Source organism: Trachemys scripta, chromosome 4, assembly GCF_013100865.1.
Source record: "Trachemys scripta elegans isolate TJP31775 chromosome 4, CAS_Tse_1.0, whole genome shotgun sequence".
In the NCBI taxonomy this organism is placed as follows: Eukaryota; Metazoa; Chordata; order Testudines; family Emydidae; genus Trachemys; species Trachemys scripta.
The window spans coordinates 100,261,926-100,274,991 of NC_048301.1; the positions used below are offsets into that span (position 1 = coordinate 100,261,926).

Sequence of the window (13,066 nt, forward strand, 5' to 3'; positions counted from 1 at the left end):
TATTTCTGCCTGGGCTGATAAATTTCCACTACACTTTTGTGCTATGTTGAGAGTACTAATAAATAAAAACTATTCCATTATGGACAGATCCAGCATTTGTTTAGCGTTCACTTTACTTAACTGTGGATACATATTAGTCTAATATTTTACCTCTCAGAATGCAGTGCTGTGCTGCAGAGCCGTTAGTGAGATTTACCACATACGTTGAGTTTCTAGAGGTTGATGCAGAAGCAGCCAAAAGTAGAGGCAAAATGTTTAAGCAAAGTTGCTATAGTATAGTGATACCAAACACCAGTGATTTAGGGGATTGAGTATATGCTATTGAGTGCATTAATGTGAAAAAGTAATTTTATAAGTGAATGAGCCAAATGGATCTACACCAAACCAAACTGTTACTGGATGAGCAAAATTTTCCCTGGTTAAATTTAAACACATATCTGCTTGAACTAAAGCCAATACCATTCCAGCTTCGTTGGCCAGCTGAGTTCTATTACTGACTTGACCACATGCAAATTCTTGGGGGTTTCCCTACATAATTCTACTTGAATGGACTGCAGTATATGTTAATAAAAATCTTTTTATACTTATTTTATTAAGCACACTATTGTATTGAAAATATTAGAGATCAATTACAAGTTTTTCATGTAGAGAAGTATGATGGGTTATCAGAAAATAAAATGAACTAATAATATAAAAACACTCCAATAAAGTAGTACTAGAGTGCTCTCTTTGAGAATTCTGTCAAGTATCAGAGGGGTAGCCGTGTTAGTCTGAATCTGTAAAAAGCAACAGAGGGTCCTGTGGCACCTTTAAGACTAACAGAAGTATTGGGAGCATAAGCTTTCGTGGGTAAGAACCTCACTTCTTGCATCTGAATATTTCCCTTAATCAGTGATATTTGTTTAATTTCTAATACATGAAAAAATAAACCACATAGCTTATTTATATTTCCAGGAACTTTTCAAACAGAACCAGCACAAAAGCACTACTGAGCTGCTGGAAATTTTAAATAATTCTTTGTAAATGCCCTAGGTTAATTTAGATCTCTGAAAACACATTAGGAAATTAAGCTGTAATGTGAGCTAATTCAAATTTTAATTTGGCAAAAAGAATGATCCAGCCACACAGTTAATGTAAATAGAAGCATAACACAGAGAAATTAATGAGGTTTCCTTTCGTTGAATCTTCAAGGAGGCAGATAATTAGCTTCTTTTGTTATTATTGCAGGAGAATGTGGCATTGTCTCGGAGGTGTAAAATGACTGTGTCTTACTAAGTGATAATGTGTTTCATTTGTCTTTTTCTAATAATTATTTACATTAAACTCTTGTAGGATGAAGCAGCGCAGCCACTGAATCTCTCAGCCCGACCCAAAACAGCTGAACCTGTCAAATCCCCGACGTCACCGACGCAGAGCCTCTTCCCAGCTAGTAAAACCAGTCCAGTGAATGTGCCAAATAAAAGTGGCATCCCGAGTCCTATCGGAGGGACATTGGGAAGAGGATCCTCCTTAGGTAAACCCACAAGTTGGAAGGGAAATAAGTGCTGATTTCAAAAAGGGAAAGGATATGTAATAATATCAATTTTGTGTGAATAATGAAGATTCCCCTGCTCCCAACATTAATTGTGTGTATAAGTACAAGGCTCAATTTTCAAACTTGGCTTCTGGATTAGGCAACAAATGAGCATATGAATGAATACAAGAGCCAGTTTGAGTGCCTTACTTGGATTTAAAAACATGGTGGCTCATACATGAGCTCAATCCAATGAGATTACTCAGGTGTTTTAAATTAAGCATGTTCTTAAAGTGCTTTGCAGCATTAGGGCCAGAGTGCTAAGCACCTTCAAGAATCGGACCCAGGTATATTTACAGTAAACTGTTTTAGAAGTTCAGGCAAGTAGATAGCTTGACTTGATTTTCCTTGCCTGAATATGCCTGTTAGATTTACTCAGAATAGTGTTCCTAAAGAAATATAATTTTCTATCATTTAAAGTTTCAGCAACCCATGAACCAGTAGTGTCCTAGATTTGCAGTATCCTTGCACCAAGATCTTATTCTGAATATGCTGAAAAATTTTTTGAGGTAGAAAGACAGGAGAGTTTCTGTTCAGACCATTCAAATCTCTTTATTATTCATTGCTCACAAATGTTCATATTTCCAGGTTTTGTACATTCTAATGTTTGCAGACGGGGAATTTTCGACCCATATGCAGGATTCACAAATGAAAAATGTTTGGGGGGCGAAAGTAGTTTATAAAGGTTACATCATCCAGTCAAGGAACAGAATTCTGATAATTTAACTGTGGACTGAATATTTACGACAAACTGGTTGTTCACAATCCGTACCTCAGATATAATTGTAAAATAAATGTAAACACTTGTAAATAATAAACAAATTTGTAAAAGTTATGATGTGTTCCAGACAACTTCACAATCCCATGAGGCATGTTTCCTGAAATATAGTTTCTGCAGCTTCCTAGATGTCATTTGGTCTTTCTGTCATGCTATTTCTAAGTGTCCCTACTATTATTGTATCTAACACTACAGGACAGCAGGTAGGTTTGAAGCCAGACTACTAATGGCATTTTTAGAGACAGGGAGAGAACAAAAGTGGCAGACGATGAGGATATTTTCAATTAAAAGTTAAACTACACAAACTTTGTATGCTTTCTCCCCCAGTCTAAAAGTAGAAGAGGAGCTATGATGAGATGTGGTAAAATGTTCAATTTCTCCCAGCAGACTTAGGAGCCTGTGTCCCATTTTCAAAATCACTTGGGGCCAGATTTTTAAAACCAATGGGACTTTGGCATCTGTGGGTATGTGTACACTGGGGAAAAAAAACCCAAAACCTTGCGACAGCAAGTCTCAGAACTTGGGTCTACAGACTCAGGCATGTGGGGCATACTATGATGCTAAACATGGCTCCATACACATTCCAGCGTGGACTGGAGCTCAGGGTCTGAAGCACACCCCAATCCCTGGATTCAAAGTCCAAACTCCAGTCTGAGCCAGAACATCTACATGACTATTTTTAGTGCTTTAGCGTGAGTCCCACAAGCCCAAGTCTGTAGACCTGCACTGAGGTTTGCTGCCGCAGGTTGGCAGGTTTTTTTTTTTTTTTTGCAGGGTAGACATACTACAAGTGACTTAGGAGCTTTTGAGAATTTTACTCAGGGGGAACATAGATTGAGTTCTATTGTGGCACTGTTTTAGGGAGGAGCACCTCAGTTATGCTAAAAACCAGTATGGTGTAATCCCTAAAACTTTGTGTAGGCTACAGTGTTAAATCAATTATTCCTTACTCAAGGTAAAGTCGGAGATGGTAACCTTTCACTTTTTTTAAATCCGCATGCTGTTGGGTCAAATCTTGCACGCTTTACTTAGACAAAATTCTCATTGAAGTCAACGGAATTGACGTCAATAAGAATTTTCTTCTGAGGAAAAATTCTAACATTGTCTCATTTTACAATATATATATTTTGTGTAATTAAGTTCACAAGCCTAGCAAACTTAGAGCGTTTAAATAAAGGACAGACATTTTTGCTTGTCATGCAGGATTCCCCAAGAATTCCTAGCTGTAGTGCGTGCGTGTGCGTGTGTCTGTATACACACATACACACATCTCTGTATTGTATAATGTACATTCACATGCAGAAACAACAGGTGGATCAAGTTAAAGCTTCACCACAGCAGCCTGAAACTACCAGTCACTGAATAATTGCTGTCTTTTGGTCTAAAATTAGAAAGCCTTATCCACAGTACTAATTTTTACCTACAATAAAATGCCTTTTACCGAGGAACGATAGTTTGTTTAAAGCTTGAAGATTATTTTTCAATCTCTGCTACATGTAACAGAAAGAAAAGAAATATTTTGTCTCAGTAATTTACAGCTTTGAGCTCCTGTTAATGTGATAACTTGCCTACCACCACACACTAACTGCTGTATACAATTTCTGGATTTCAAAGCGCAGTACAGGGAGTGACATTTATCCCTTAACAAAGAAACATATATATTTCTATAGCCAACTGAGCAAGCTTACTTCCTGTTTGTTTTTTTGCTCTGATCGTTTCAAAGATTTCTCATTTGGGTCCAGATCCAACAAAGTATTAAGCACTTGCTTAACTTTAAGCATATGAGTTGTCTCATAGAGGTCGGTGCTTGTTTGCTGAGCTATGTTGTGTACTAAGTAGTCACATTTGTAATGGCACAAAGAAGGGCCACTCTTATACGTAAGTACTGCATGTTAATTCAACCATCTAATGCAGTTGTTTTCAGGCAGCCGCAGACTATGCCTAAGATTTCCAAAAGCACCTCCATTCAAAATATTTCAGGGTCTGCAAATGAAAAAATGTTGAAAAACCACTGGTCTAAAGAGAAGATTATCATTACTACTACTACTACAGAGATTAATCAGGTGCCACTCTAACAGGATAAAAGCTGACTGCATAGCCAAGAATCTAATCTGAACGGTTGTCTTAATTAGGTATGTTCTGTATTTATAGATATCCTTTCCAGTCTTAACTCACCTGCCCTATTTGGGGACCAGGACACAGTCATGAAAGCCATACAGGAGGCTCGAAAGATGAGAGAGCAGATCCAGAGGGAGCAGCAGCAGCCGCCTCATGGTGTCGATGTAAAACTGCCCTCTATGAATAACATGGGTCTAAACAACTGCAGGAATGAAAAGGTATGCATAAATATTACTGAAACAGATGCATATGCACCATTTCCTGTATATATTCTTAATCTGACATCAAAATGTAAGAATCTATGAATCTGTACATAACAAATTAACTGGTTAGAATAACAAGTTAACTGGTTGGAATTAAGGTTGTGAGTGGCTATTAGATTGAGTTGTGCATTGAAGATGATAGTGTTGGTTAAAATGACTGTGTTAGAGAGGGTTTTAGTGTATTGGTGTAGTTGAGTATCGTGATGGTATAACATATGCAAATGTGCTTATAGTTTACAAGTAGAAAACTGGAGGATGCAGTACAAAAGGATGGACAAAGCAACAGGGAAAGCATTGCATTAAGTACAATAGCATTTAGTCAGGCATGTTAGCAATGAGGCTTCACAAGATCTGCAGAAGGGTCAGGAGGGATGCCCTCATCCTATTCACTTTAGGCGGTGCACAAAAGAAGAGTTCTCCAGAATTTAGGAAATCTTCAGGAGAACAGCCCTGCTCTATGGACTTGCCAAGGTCCCAGAGATCTGCTTCAGGAGTGGGTCGCTCTAATATAGCTGAACTGGCGAACCACTGAATCATGTAATTGGCTGAGCTGTAGGGCAGCCCTTTTGATGAAGAATGCTTTCTCAGTTGTCTTCCCAAGAGTGACTTATCCTGCAAAAATACATCACATAAGCTATTTCCCACCAAAAGTAATTGACACAAAATCAGTTGTATGCCACAATATTGGCTGTAAATTTCATTTAGCAACAAATGGGAAAATATTCTACAGGAAACATTGTGGCATAAACAGAAACAGTTATGACTCAATTATTAAATTACACAAAATTAACATCTTAATACATTTTAAAAGCAGCCCATGTTTTAAATTTTGGAATTTCTTTGCTGGAGAACTCATTTTTTTTTTTTAAAGAAAGGTAGATTTTAATGGTTCTAACTCATAAATGAAGTACAAAATTTATCTGGAAATTCTCAAAATCTTCATACAATATTTAAAGTGTCAGTGCTGTGTGTTTGGGGAAGTTATACTATACTGTTCATATCTAAAAAAGAAATTTAATACCTTTTTAAGTATAAATCTCAACACAACAGTAACTATATATATAAAGCCTCCATAATATTTTGCTTATATGATGATCTTATCTAAACACACAAGAGATCCATCAGTGAGCCAGGAGACCATAGCAGAAAGGGAATGAAACATTGTAAACAGCACTGTTGAAGACAAGATGTCTTTTAATCTACATTTTATATTTTAACTTAATAAGATCTCTACATTACCCAAAACAGTAAAGGAAAGGGTCAGTGCCTGTTAAAGGGATTTCTTTAACCTCTTTCCCCATAGGATTAGCAATGGTTTGCAAAATAAATTCAGAGCCTAATAAATATTTATTTCTATTAGGTTTGGTTTAAATGACAGCATTTTAAAACTCATTTAATACAGATTAATGCTATGAAAGAAAGTCTGTAACAGGGAAATTAAATAACCAATCCAGCAGTCCTTATTCAGGCAAAATTCTAATTAAAGTCAATTGGAATCCTAATTGAGTCCAAACTATAAGATTGGACACACAAAAAGTCACACCTGCTATGCTTTTTTTTTTAATGTAAATGTACTTTACAAATGAATACCATGAGTGTCATTGGATCAATATTTGAAAATATTTAAAACACAAAAAGGAAGAATAAAGTGATTCTTAATTTTTTTTTCTACTTTGTAAAATGAGTGTGTATAAAAGGCACCTACTTGCTCTACCAAGTCTGCTCCTTGGGTGATTTCTGAACCTTACCAGCTTCCTGTATTGCCTAAAATAACTTTTATTTCCTCTTAGGTCTCTTAGCAGAGCCAATAAAACTTTGGGAGAATCAGCTGGAATACCTTCATGTGTATTGTCAACAACATTGTTAATTAAGTTTAAATCGCAGAATCTTTATTGTTCATGATGCATAAGGTGAAAGAACCCAGGTTGAGCTTGCATGACTGCCCATTAGAAAAATCATCTCTATGCTTCTAAACTGATCAGAGCAGATGTGGAAGTCACGGAAAGAGTATAACCCTGGATCCCACAATGCCGTTTTTACACTGAGACATTTCAGAGTTAACTGTGCTGTTTAAGGCTCTGACAACAAAATTACAGCAAGGAGATTTATCGTGAAAATTCACTGTCCTCCTGTTGTTTTTATTTATTATAGTATAAGCCACAGAGTGAAGCAATAAGACAAGACAAGGATTGTACTGGGATATTACTGCCACACCTCTGATATCTTGTTAGTCCCTTGGTTTTGTACCACAACTATAAAGTAGTGCAAATATTCAAATACAATGGGATACAAATTGGCCCTTTAAAATTATGGTATCACTCCACCCTCCGCCTCCCACAAAATAATGAAAAAATTGCATTTTTAAGAGTAGTAAATCTTATGGAAGAAGTGTACATACTTTGTATAAAATGTAAAATAGATCTGTACAATACATTTAAAACAAAAACCATACTTTTGTTCAAATATCATTACAGAAAGGTATGTTTTTCCATTCTGGATATTTATAAGCACTCCCTTTTCATTATTTCTGTTTGAATGATAATTTCCTTTTATTTAATATTTTATGTTAAAAACTATTCTTTATCTGTGGCACAGAGTGAAGATGTTTCATGATCCCAGCAGAGCCTTGAAATCATAGCTACCTTTTTGGATTTGCTTCTTCTAAAAGGATCAGGTCCTTATGTCCATCTTTTAGTGCCACATTTTAAAAAATAGCCTCCAGATAATTAGACACTGCTCATGTGAATGAGTAACAAGAGTCTAACCTCAGAAAAAGATGACACGCTAATTGCCTGCACTTTGGACTGAAAACAAGTGATTGAGTTCTGGTCAGTTACTGGTCCTTGAGTTCAGAGAACTGGTAACAGTTTGTTGTGCAAAACTATTATGCCTACAACATTATGCACAAAACTTCAAAGCCTGGGTTGATGCCTTTTTGAAAATGTCATTTTAAGGCTCTAAATGCTTTTGTATTGATTATAAACATATATATTTGAAAATTGCCCCATTCCCATTTTAAAAAAACCCAGAAAGCTTTAAAGTGCTCACAGAGACTTGGTCATCAGAAAGAGCAAAATAAATTGATGACAGTGAGTTGGAATGATGCATTTTTATGATTCTTTTGAGAGTTGTGGGTCAGCTACAATTTTAAATTGACACCATTCTATGTGCATAGAGATTTATAGAGCTTAAAGCGTAAACTGGTTATTAAGCAAAGCCAAATTTCTCGACCTTACCTGATGCTGTTCAACTGTAGGCCAACATCATGAAAGGAAGAGAGAACAGCATTAGTGCTGTTATGGGAGAAGTGGAAGGGGAGCTGACCCAGTTCAGGAAACTGCTGGGAAAGTGGAGACATCCAGAAGAGTTCAGAAATGGCCTCACAAAGCATCTTTTGTGTGGCTGGAGTCACAGAAGGTTGGCTCTGTATGGGGGGAATAGCTCTTTTCTAGGCAAGTCATGTTCATCTTTAAAAGAAATCTGTAAATTAAGGTACTATAACAAAACATGCACTATTGGTATTAGTCCTATTTAGTTTAGTATTTAAACCCCGGATAATTGACTAAATGTTGACTAATGGTTCGATCTGACAATATCCTAAATGACCCCAAAAGATGCTGTATTGTCTATTTTGTTTATATTTAAAAGGCCAAATTCAAGTCTTGGTGTTGGTGCTTGAACAGAACCAACACCAAGTCTGGCCAGTATACAGGCAGAAGCATGAGTTATCTGCACTGGATAGAGGTATATGGGTGAAGGTTGCAGAACATACATGGTAAATATACACATCATATCTTCTACACAGGAAGCTATCTTCTATTTCCTTACAGAAAACCTATGGCATGACCTCATCAAGCTTTTAGAGGAACCAGAATCTTGCATAATATGTCTGCCATATGCCCCTTCCCCACCACTTTGTAGGGTTTCAGGCGTAAGCACATGTGTGATTGGAAACCAAAATTAGGCCCAAAAATATATGACATGATTTGCTCACTCCTTCCATGAACTTCAATAGGAGCTGCAGATGCTCAGCCCCTCTGAAAAGCAGTCCATAAATCCTTAGACAACTGTGGAGACCTAGAAATGTTTTTATGTTACCCTTATTTCAAATGAAAAAAAAATTAAACCCACTTCATTTATCCTAATGTAGACATAATGGCTTGTATGCAAAATATAGTCTGGACTTGTTTAAAATATGCATTATTTACCCTTGGAGTTGTTTACAGTCTATTGGTCAAAGCCATATTTAGGCATTCGGATTTGACTTGATAAGCCATAACGGCCCCTTTGGAAGTGTTACGGTCTGCTGTAATGCAGAGTATTTAGGGACTGTTAAATATATGGATTATTGACACAATAGAGTGTAACAGCTCCTCTGGAGTTGTTACGCTCCATCATTTACATGTGGCCACTGCACATGTATACAAAGTTTGCCTGATAGAAACACTTCAGGAAAGTTTTGTAGAAAAGCATTACCATTCACGCATAGTCATTTTTTTCCGTAAATGAGAAAAAATTATTATTATTAAGAAAAACCTTATTATTTTCCCTAAATACCTAGAGCCCTGCATATCCACGGATATCTGCTTTATATATCTGTGGACCATTTTTGCAGATTGCAGATGGATACGGATCCAAATTTTATATCTAAAGTCCTGCAAATCTGCGGATATCTGCAGATCAGTTTTGAGGATTGGATGCGAATACAAATTTTGTATCCGCACAGGGTTCTATAAATACCCAAAGTACAACACCATATTATCAATTAATTGTTTGATCAATTTTGTTATTATAGCCATAATAATTGTAACGGCAGAGTGAGTTCCTACATCTTTTCTGTTCAAGCACCAACACCAAGCCTTCTCTGCTACCAGTTATTCTCTGAACTCAATGACTAGTAATTGAATAGGAGAACTCAGTCAGAACAATATTTTTTTCAGACCAAGCTGCAGGCAATCAGTGTCTCATCTTTTACTAGAATTAGTTATGACTGTCCTTAATTTCCAAACATGAGACATGGGAATAATAGTCTAAGGAAACAGTCATATTATAGACTTTCATGAACCATCATGAATCATAAATACTTACTTCAGCTCTGCAAGAATTCACCTATTCTGTTTTGCTTTGGGATTTTAACAAAAACTTCTTAATAAAGTTTTCTCTCCTTTTTGTTTTAATTTCTGTTAGAAGAATCTTTAATTATAACTAAAAGACCGATATTCATATTTTGGGCCACTGAAGAAGAGGCAACGAAGGTTATGTGCATGAACAATTCCAGATCTCTCTGCTCCCTCTTGTTAAATCTTAACTATTTTAGTACTTCCTAGATATATACTTTACAGCCAGGCTAACAAATCAATAGTAGTATCTAGCACAAATGATCAGTTTTTGGTACTTACGAAATTGTTTTTATTGTGGTAGTGTTTAGAGGGCCCTATGACTGATCAGAGTCCCATTGTGCCACGTGCTGTACAGGCAGATGCAGCTTGTTGTCTAAGTAGGCTGATAAAAGGTTAAACAAAATTCCCTCTTTGGAACTTCTCTGGAAGAGAGAGAAGCCACATACTCACTCCATTGTAAAGACTTAAGGAATTTACTGTAATTTCTACTATGGCTAGGGACAGCTGTCCTTGAAGGATGGTGGGATATTGTATCCTTTGGTAATCCTGGTGCTTAGTAAGTAAGGAGCTTTTTTTCACAGAGGCCCAGCAAGTGGCAGGAGTCCTACTCCTCTATATGGGATTTTTGGGCCCTAGAACGCACCACACACCCATTGTTTATCATGCTGTATTTTTATCTCAGTTAAATGATTATGGCTGAGGTAGATACCTCTGAATGGAAAGGAAGTTAAAAATGAAAATCCCAGCAGTCATCTTCACTATATTGCCACAATGGGCCTTGAAATATTTTGTGGATTTGGCCATTTATGTTTATGACTCCAAATAATAACTGTAAACCAGGATTTTTAAAAGTGAGTGCATAACGTCCGGCTTCTAAGTCCATATTCAGGTGCCTGAATATGAAGTGGCCTGGGCACCCAGTATCTCCAACTGAAGCTATTCTGTGCTCAGCACTTTTGAAATTCACTCCCCTTTTTTAGGTGTATGAATATGAGTTTAGGAGCCTAACTTGAGACACTCAATGTTAGAAATCTTAGCCCTACTGTAAGTTGTTATAAAATAGTATTTGCAACTGCAATATTTCCATTTGCAATTTTAAGTGTCAGTGTTTTATCCTGTCTACTTGAAAAAATGTGCATAAATTCACAATATATTTCCTTAGTAATGCAGAAAGCAAAATAGTGACCCAAGGTAAAAATTTTCAGAGGCACTCGAATGACTAGACGCTTAAGTCCCATTGAAAATGCTTTTGAACATTTTATCCCTGGGCACTAAAGTAGTATGTGTCCAAGAGGCAGTAATACATTTTTCTGTAAAATACAGTAGATTTGCATCCTTCCCTAATACATTTAAGAAATATCAGACTATCAACTGATGTAATACTGCCCCCTTTTATTTGAACTGAAAAACATGCTGGACTTCATACACTTAGCATTGCAGCTTGAGGAATTTTATTTTATTTATACAATTGATTGAGATATTCATTGTTGCATGACAGGATCAGATTAGTCATGAGATCAGTATTACTCTACAACAATAAGTGAAAGGAGTGTTGTGATCAAATTGTTCAGCAGGGTGGGTGCATGTTTTAGATTTAGCTTCCCAGGCAGCATATTATACCACGCAGGTGTCTTGTCATTCTTCTGAGGTGCACAGGGTATTGGTGAACTGGGATGGTTGCTGTTATATGCATTTGATTATCATGTTCACTTGCAGTGTTTTTTTAAATCAGGCTATTCCTAGGATAACAATAGGCCACAGTGTTGTTTTTGTTGTTGTTTTTTTTAAGGCCTATTCAGGAATTAGATTTGTCTTTGAATAGCTAAATGATTACAATGTTACTCACACACGCAGAAGTGCTGTGGTGAATTTATCTGATGCAATTAGAACTTTTTCATGCAGAAATTAGAAATGGAGCATCTTGCAGAAAGGTGATCTCAGAGTCGGTAACAGTCTCTTTTAAAGAGACACATTTCCATTATGGAAAACAAGTCTGACTTTCAGCAAAAATGTGCTTGAATCTACACCAATGTATCGAATGTTATAGGAATTTACATTATAAGAAACTGAAGTCAGGATATGCATCTGTGTTTAGGGAAAGATTTTACTTCACCTCTGTGTGTGTGTATCCAGTGTGGGAGGTAGTGCAAGGACACTTACACAAGGACATTCAGAGTTCTGGCACTCAAGGTTTGTAAGGGTTGTGTAAGGCCATTCCTGTTGCTGGCATTAACCTCTCCAAAGGAGGAGGAGTGTTGTGGGAGCACAGCTTCATCCTCTTTGCTTTGGCCAGCAGCGCCACAGTAGATGGGTGCAGAGTGCGGTAGGTACTGAACTCTTATCAAGGGTGGCTCCAAAAAAGCATATCAAAATCAGGAAAGACGATGCTAAAGCTGCATGTGAAACCTTAAGTTTGCCCCTAAGTGCATGTCATTGTGACACAGTCTTTCATTGTTCGTATGCTCAAATAATACAATATATACCTAACATAAATTTCCCCCTCTAAACCTCAGATACACTTGCGTAGCTTCATGTATGCTATTTTGAATATGCCAGACAGGGTGCATGAAAATCATTTATACGAAACACAGTAAAATAGACTTACACCGTTTGAGTATTACAACCTGAAAAAATAGTGAAAAATACATGACACATCTATAGATCACCAAAATTTGCAGCTGTTAACTTTGTACTTAAGTACCACATACTCTGAATTGCACCTATGGAAGTATTTGTTGTGCATCCCTTAGCATCTAAGTTAGTCTTGTGGTTAATTGCCTCATTCCCTGAATTGGTCTTTAGAAAGTTGGTGATGTGCATTTGTGCTCTGATCAATTAGATTTGTAGTTCACTGCCTAATCCCCAAAATTACACCTAAGGAAGATTGGTTTAAAAGAAAATATATAGTACTTGGCTGTTGGCTAAATTATTAAATACATTTTCTTCCCTCTAAGGAATATACCTTATGGAAAGTCTAGGTCAGCAAAGATATGTCAAACCGTTAGAACAATGAAAATAGTGTATGTATGTAAGACAAGAATGCACAGTGCACAGAGCCCGCATGATATAATACTGTATTATGTAAGAAACAGTATATGAACCTGTACAGTATTAATCTTGGGTAAAATTGTCAAGTTTTTAGCAGCCACCAGTTTGCACAAATCTACATTCAAATATAAATTATTACATTCAGAAAAGAAGCAAACTTGATTTT

General features: G+C 36.6%; 1 protein-coding gene across 16 annotated transcripts in view; it reads left to right on the top strand.

The window, feature by feature from the left end:
• Window positions 1-13,066, top strand: part of SOX6 (SRY-box transcription factor 6) — a 455,173-nt gene that overhangs the window by 380,100 nt on the left and 62,007 nt on the right. For all 16 annotated transcript variants that reach the window (XM_034770115.1, XM_034770125.1, XM_034770118.1 and 13 more), the window contains 2 exons: window positions 1,333-1,513; window positions 4,503-4,687. In XM_034770115.1, coding sequence (XP_034626006.1) covers window positions 1,333-1,513; window positions 4,503-4,687 — 366 coding nt within the window. The remainder of the gene's footprint in view (window positions 1-1,332; window positions 1,514-4,502; window positions 4,688-13,066) is intronic.